We start from the raw sequence: 8439 nt of genomic DNA, 5'->3' as shown, positions 1-8439 counted from the left end.
TTTCTTACATTATTAGTTGATATTGTTTATTTAAAATATTAGTGTTGATTTTTATTTTATTGATTGATAATACTAATACCAAAAATGTGTAGTTATTTTTTTAATGTGACATTTTTTCATTATTATTCCCTGCTTTGAGGCTGCAGTTATAAATTATTTTTTATAAATCGGAATTTTTGCCTATATTTAATGTATAAAAAATGCGAATTTTACTCGAAATCCATAAATGATATCGAAATTTTGTAAGAGGAAAAAAATCTTTTAAAATAGTGTGAATTCTGTCGTCATTGGCATACACACAAAACAGTTACGGGATAGCCAGTGGCGCACAGGCACTAGAAATAGAACATCCTGTATATGTATTCTCTCCAAATTCTATATTTACCTTGCCCTTATATAAAAAAATAAGTGTACCAAATTTGAAGTTTCTAAGAAAAATAGTTTTCAAATTATTTGAAAAAAAAATAGGTTATTCTATATTTAGAAGGCTATATCTCAGTAGGCGTGCCCTTTGGTATATAGGTAAGTTAGGCTAAATAGTCTTATTATCATCCAAGGAACCTGTGTTCAAGCGTTGTCCATCCTTTTCAGGGACACCCTGTACATACATACATATTTATGACGTAAACTAGCTAAAAATCAGCCGAAACATCACCGTCATTCGTCTATTTCTAGGCTTGAATGGGCATAGTAGGATGTCCTCATTATACCGCACAACGACGTCACTATTTTTCGCGATTGCATCTGCAAAAATTGCGGTGAATAACAATTTTGAGGTCAAAATAATTTATCGTTTTGCAGAAACGCAACGTTGGCTGTCGTGTCGCGCGTTAGGAAAGCTTCCTCCCGCCCTTGCCAATTTGCATAAATATGATCGCTTATATCGGCATTGTCGCGTCCGAGATGATACTTATATGGGAAGTACGGTCCTTCGCATCGCGCTCTGCCCGGCACACCCCGAACGGGGATATTAGTTTAAGACGACATGATTAAATACACACTGCGGTGATTACCATAATGCGGGTATAGTTCGTTTCGATGTACTGTGGACGTTTTGACTATTGAATTTTGAAAAAAAAATCATCTCCGAGTTTGTAAACGCCCTTACGCTTACGTCAGAACCACATTTACGCTAAAAACCACTTTCGACTGTTTGCGCTGTTCACCTCCAGTACATCTACTAGATCCGAGACACTTTTTCTTCAATTTTCTCACAGGACCCGACCCATCCACAATATGATTGATCTACAGCTGTTACGGGGCAGATCATTAAAATCCATTTTGCTAGTTTTAAGGTGAAAGTGATTTATGGACGTACCAGGTCTCACATTCGGGAAAGTATATTAAGTATACGAGGAGGCCGACGGTTGCTCGTAGTTTCAGAACTACCGATCTGGATGTTAATGGTCTACGGACGCGTAGCTTGGGGCGGGCCGTCATATATTTTAAATCTGGAATGCATTTGGGGGCGATTTGTTCGGAGGTTTGTACTCGGTTTTCGTTTTTGGTCATACATTTCACAGATCAGATAAGTGGGCATCTCTTATTGGTCTCTAAACGCTGCGCTGCGTTTTGAACGAAAAAAAATGGAATGAAAATCGCAGTGGCGGGTTTAGAGGATCAGTGGAAGAAAAAATATACAGAAACATCAATAACAGAAACGGTTTTATAAAATTTACGACGTTTCGAGAATTTTACTGATCATCCTAAAAGAAAATATTTACTTTAAATTATATATGCAGCCGCCCCAAACACCGAAGCCTCAGTAGACGATACTGACGAAGTGCTGTAAAGTTGAAAAAAATCACCCCAGTTTCGGATTTCGGAAAACAAAAGGAACCATTCCAGGCGACTATAATCTAAAATCCAGCGAAGTCAATTGTCTAGATTTAAGGCGGACTTCACTACAGGACCTTTACGGACCCATCAACGAACGTGATTGAACGTCGACTTTGGTAACTTGCTGTTCAGTAACCAGGATCGGAATCATTACGATTCAAAATTTCTAATTGCTTTAAACTATTGCAAAGAATTAAAAGATTTTCGTAGCGAAAAAATCAAAGAGACCAAAATTGTAGAAAATATAATTCTTTTCAACTTTGTTTATGTATATTTATGTCGTAAAGTCAATAACAAACGAGATAATTCAATAATTATACTTTGCCACTATTTTCCTCCTTAACTTGAAAAATATCGACCGCACGATAAAATTTGTAAGAAAAAAGTTGTAGGAAATCGCATTTGCAACAACTTAAGTCCTTACCATTTTTGTTGTGAAGTTGAAAATGGCTGAGATATTGAACAAAAACTATTTTTCCTTAAATTCAAGATGGCGGCTGATGCAGGGGTGGAATTCAGTCGCGATTCTGAATTTACACTACTATTCGACCGAAAGATCTAAAAACTAGAATCTTAGAGCTTCAAAACGCTTTTTTTAATTCCCGATACGACCATTTTTCACCTAAATACAGTCTGTCAAAAATCACGGAAAAATTTAGGAAATTCTTTTGACTCTTAAATTTTTTGCATTAGTTTATATAAAATCAATTACGAATCAAATATTATATACATTATAATTTATTGTAAATAAATATTTTTAATAAACCCCAAATTTCAATTTTTTGCGAGTTCGTACGATATCCTATGAATCCGGTTGCAAAAAGGCCCACTGCAAGCGACACCTTTCCCTGGACAACACCGGACGTTACGCTTACGCAGGTAATTCAAATCGACCTCATTACTCACGCAGCGGTGGGTTAACACCTGCAATTTGTCAGTATTCCGTAACGCCACGAAAACCAACCTGAAAATCCAGAAATATCCGTTCTCGTGCCTAGCCCACCTGGGGTTTTGATCCGTCTGCGTCCACGATTTTTGCACGGGACTCCTAAAACACGTTACAAGGACTTCTACTCCTATATTAAAATAATTAACGACGCAAATGCAAATTTTCAAAGGAATCACCTCCTGTCAACGCGAACTTCTCTCAGTCGTGACTTAGGATATTTGCAGACTAAGTAAACCGAGATGCGAACAATCTATTGACGTAAATATTTTGCGCAAACATTTATTTTAATACCTACCGACTTACCGCAATGATACGAAGAAGTATTTTTGGAACCGCTGACTAAATCGACAGTTCGACTGGCTTACATGTTAAGTCTATACATATATTTCAATGAAAATAAGGAATAAAAGTCAAATTTAGAATAATCATACACGATTTTTTTGCAGAATACTTGTTGGGGACCGCTGACTTCACAGTGGTACCTACGAGTAACGTAATCTGTCACTTGTGAGAGGGAGATCAACCACGCAGTGTTGGTGGTGTTACACAGAAATATTAAAATCTTTTCACCACATTACTACCACATAAATTTACGTTTTTCGAAATTTAAACCACAATTTCATTTGTTTAATTTAATATTTCAAAGGATTTCCACTGAATTTCCCGAGATTTTCCCTAAATTTCCAGAGATTTCCCCTGAATTCCCCGATATTTCCCCTAAATTCCCCGAGATTTCCCCTGAATTCCCCAAGATTTCACTGGAAGTCCCCTGAATTTCCTCCAAAATCATCCGCGTTTCAGCTAAAGCGAGCCTTATTCGCCTACCACTGCCATTCATGCAACAAGAAAATGAAAAAAATCACTTACATTCTTTCGGTGTCCAACGGTATGTTCCTGGGCACCGAGGTGAGACCCCTGCGGGAGCAATCGACGGCGGAGGCGACGCACGAACACCCCCTCGGGCATCTGGTGCTGGTGAACGACAGGTGGGCCACGTCGCCGGCCTCCCCCCCTTCGCATGCGAAGACCACTAGCACCGCGAGGACCCACAGGACGGACGGCACTGTGGTCGCCCGCATGGCTCGCTTGATGGGGAAGTGTGTTTTTTTCCGCGGCCTGCTGTGCTGTTCTTTCGCGGATTTCGGGCCGGTGATTTAGGAAGCGGCGCACTCTAGTCTAATTGGAGTCTTGTCGGGGGGAGATTTCGTTAAATTGACGGGCGCGAATCTGGAAAAAAAGAGGGTAATTAAAATTGAGGGCGGTTTCGGGATTTGGGGGATTTTTCAGGCGCCTCCAAGCTCGGTCAAGGCTTTAACTCGAAGAGAATACACACAGTGAAACAAATGGAACGAAACGAGCGTAACAAAATATTCAATTTACTTTTATTTATGAAATGTTCCCTTTTTACTTGTCTACGTCTATGCTTGAGTTGTCATTTTCTAAATAAAACTTTTGCTTCTTTACTTTTCTTTTTTTCAGGATTATCCACAGCTTGTACTTTTTATGAATAATTTTCTTAACAGTACTTTTAACTGTTATATCTTGAAAAAAAATGTTTTTAACTGAAAAATCGCAAAGAATCCTCGATTAGCGGTTTGTCCTGCTTTTCTGTAACACCCTGTATGTCAGAGTGGGTGACCAGAATCTCCGAAACGTGTAGGAATTGTAACGCGCCAACTTATTTATGAATATACTATCCCGGAGTGACGATTTAAAGATTGCTCGGATTTTACGACACTATGAATCCTTTGGAAAATAAATACGAAAACAGAATATATTCTAAGGAAAATATACACGGACGCGAAAACGGGTCGAGCAATCAAAACAAATACGTGCGAATCTATAGCGGTTCAACGAAACTGTAAAATAGTTTCAGTTTTCATCGTGGTACTAAATGGTGTAAATATTCTAAAGTATTACTCTATCGTTATTACGAGATTGTTTGAAATATGCATACACTGCAAGTTTGTTGGAAAATGAAAGTCTCAGAAAAACTCAAGAAAAGCAACCGCTAAATTGTAGCAGTAAATATGTACTTTTAAGAATTACTTTTATTGCAGTCTCGTTTAGTAATATCGTCGTATTAATGCTACATTTTATAAGTCTGTGTTTATAATAGAAAGTATATTGTGAAAATATTAATACGTTACGCGAGGCAAACGGCGCACAAACACAGCCGCACTGGGCGACCGGCCATAAATTTCAGTTGTTGACAAATTGCCTAGCAGTGCAGTGCAGCAACGCGGAATTTAATGTGATTCAGGTATTTTTAATTTATTATAGTCACCTCCTATTAATCGTTCATATTACAATTGGGAAAGGGAGAAATAAAAACGAATATTTTGTTTACTAATATTATTACAACATGGCATTTTGGAAACCTTTTGAAACGGAACAAAACGAAATACCGCCAGACAATATTGAATTAGTAGAACCGGTTGTTGATGAAACAGGTATAGAATTTAAAAATAAAGATTTACGTGTTCAATGTCAGCGTCTGATTTTAAATATTTACGAAAAAAGGAAGAAAATGAAAAATCAGGTAATGAAATTATAAATAGAATTCACATATTAACCAAAGTTTCAGTGTCCACAATTTTTCGTGTTATTAAACAAGGGGTTATAAGTATAACCTATTTTAGCTGTGATATATGCAGACGTGTTGAGTGTTGGACGTCGTATCATCTTGATTATGAATAAATATGTATATACAAAAAAATAGCAAGAATGGGACTTGCTTGGACAAATTATATAAAGTATATAATTTTTTTAAATTATTCACATCAAGTTTAAACACATTTAAACTGAAACCCTCTGAATTTCCCCACTGTATTTGAGCTGGCAACACATATTACTGCATTTATCATTGCTTTTCGAACCCGTATCTCTATTAAGGCGATATAGGATTAAACGTTGGATCTTCCAAGGCGCGGTATTTAAAATCATTCCCGGATATTTACTAAAAAGGACCCCCTGGAGTAATAACTTGCGCGTGGGTGCATCCTTCTGCTCCTCCGGTATGTCAGCAAATAAACTCCTTGATCCATTTTCGTTGAAGATGGCCCGAGGGGTTCCGGAGAATAGTCGCCCCTTGGAGAGGAGGTATATTGGAATCGATTGAGTAGTGAATGCATTGATGTTTTGTATGTTTATATAAATTCTCGGAACGGTGGGAAAGACAGTGGCGTGCAGCCCACGCCACTCCCGTTCGTCAAGATTTCGATATTACGCGAATGTCGTAATAATTCAGTTAATTTTAAATTTTTGATTTGAGTTCGACACCTCGGTGCGCAAATAGGGCGGAGGGATCTAAAGAAATTTTAAAATGTATGCCTATCAAATTAAACGTTTTTCTGATTGACGATGTGTTCGTGAAATAATGTCAGGCTATAAAATCAATTTGCATAAACAAAAATACATCTAATAAAAACACCCTTTAACAGATTTTTTCGACGATGGATTGGTTTGATTAATAGTATTTTTTAGTTTTATTAATTATTTTTCGGTAGAAATTTTAGGTTTATTAAAGAATGTTTGAAAATGTGCAAATTTGTACCTTTACATGGTTACTAATATTTACACCAAAGCGTGTTTTTTTGCTCCAGCTGTTTATGGAAGATAAAATTAGTACAAGAGAAAATGATTACCAGAGGAGATAATTTTCGGCGCGTTCCGTTTTATATTTTATAACTTTTAATGAAAATAATAACGAGAGCGAAAATACATCAGTCTAAAGTTTGATGAGATATCCTACAGGGTATTCCCCTGGGATCAGGTCTTTTGGGCAGGACGTGGGGCACGTGGAATTATTAACGCCGTAAGCCTTAGCCGGTGTTATGTTTAGAAAATATAACTAAAAATATTTTCGATGCGTAAGTTTCACAACAAAAAAATCATAGAAAAATGTCAATGAATGTCAATAATTTAAAATGTTTATAATTAAGTCACTGAAAAAAATATTATAGAAGAAAAATGTCATTCTTTGTCGCACGAACGTTAAAAATTTGTAAAAAATGGTGAGGTGTGAATAACTTATGAGCAGTTTTAAAGTTATTATCGCTTAATAAAATTTTTCGATTTAAAAAAATTATTAAAAATGGCTTGTTGTCCAAATAAAATGGGAGACCTTTTCTTATTGAAATACAATTCAGAAGCAAATGTTTACATAAACGTATACAAAAATTAATGATTTTTTACTTTTACTTAATTAAGACTTAATACTTAATAGGCCAAATTTCATCGAGCAATGTTAAGCTTTAGATATTTTCGTGAATGATGGACCTATTTTTTAAAAACATCCAATTTTAAAATTAAGAAAAGGGACAAACTTTTAAAAATATATACAGGGTGATACATAAATGGTGACCAAAAATGAAACCTCGTATTCTTTGGTGAATTTTAAGGACAGTTTTTCTTATAAAGTTATTATCTAGGACGCTTCGTTAAAAAGATACAGGGTGTTAAACTTCAAAAAATATTTTTAATTTTTTTAAATAATTTAAAAACTGGTACTTAAGTGAAATAATTTGAAATTGGGCACATGTATTTATGTAAACATTGTCCAAAATCTGAGGGCTTTTTCTAAAATTTAAATGTTCCATTGGCGGAGATACAGGGTATCGGTGGCATATTTTTCTAAATAAAATAGTACGCCACTGCTTTACGGTAAAAATCAGGCTTTTTTCGAAAAACATAAGAGGATAGTAATTTGTAGAAAATTGAAAGACGAGCCCAAAAATATAATTGTTGTTACCGTAAAGCAGTGGCGTAATATTTTATTTAGAAAAATATGCCACGGATACCCTGTATCTCCGCCACTGGAGCATGTAAATTTTATGAAATGCCCTCAGATTTTGGACAAAGTTTACATAAATACATGTGCCCAATTTCAAATTATTTCACTATGTAGTTTTTAAATTATTAAAAAAAAAAATAAAAATGTTTTTTGAAGTTTAACACCCTGTATCTTTTTAACGAAACGCCCTAGATAAAAACTTTATAGGAAAGGCACTCCTTAAAATTCACCAGAGAATACGAGGGTTCATTTTTGGTCACCACTTGTGAATCACCCTGTATATTAGCTGTTCTTATCTAAAAATGAATACCATATTCTAATTTAGCGACCCCATAAACCTCTCTCTACAAATTTGAAAGAAATGTATGGGATGTATATTCCATGCCAAGGCACAAAGGTCGTGACCAGACCATTTTTAATTTTCCCGATTTTTTGTTATTATTTAATACCTATTTAGAACTCTCCTGAATTTTAAAAAATTTTTATTTCAAAAAAAAAATTCAAATACATGGCAAAAACTATCAGAAGTTTTCAAAGAAAGTAGATATCAAAAACAGTTTTTTTCATTTTGTTCGTTTTGAGATGTAGTTTTATAAAAAATAAATAAAAATAATATACATATTTAGTTTTTCTGTCTTTTTTTTAAGTTTTAAACTAAAAAAAGTGCTTTTTGAAAAAGAATGGCGTTTTTTTAAATTAAAATACAAAAAGAAATGTACTTAAAAAAAATAGAATAAAAAAGATCTTACTCTAGAACCTGTCCCATAAATTTGCGTATTGAAAGACAATTTATTTGAGAATTTTTCGAAGAAAAAAAAAGTGGCGTTTTTTTTAAATTAAAATACAAAAAGAAATG

General features: G+C 35.0%; 1 protein-coding gene across 1 annotated transcript in view; it reads right to left on the bottom strand.

Annotated features, from left to right (window-relative positions):
* The window catches only part of LOC108917850 (protein slit), a 362966-nt gene that overhangs the window by 338894 nt on the left and 15633 nt on the right, over positions 1-8439 (bottom strand). The window contains exon 2 of the mRNA XM_018724635.2: positions 3656-4015. Within this exon, the coding sequence (XP_018580151.1) occupies positions 3656-3867 (212 nt within the window). The 5' untranslated portion in view covers positions 3868-4015. The remainder of the gene's footprint in view (positions 1-3655; positions 4016-8439) is intronic.

Source organism: Anoplophora glabripennis, unplaced genomic scaffold (genome assembly GCF_000390285.2).
Source record: "Anoplophora glabripennis isolate ALB-LARVAE unplaced genomic scaffold, Agla_2.0 scaffold17, whole genome shotgun sequence".
In the NCBI taxonomy this organism is placed as follows: Eukaryota; Metazoa; Arthropoda; class Insecta; order Coleoptera; family Cerambycidae; genus Anoplophora; species Anoplophora glabripennis.
This window is presented reverse-complemented; position numbering and strand designations above follow the sequence as displayed.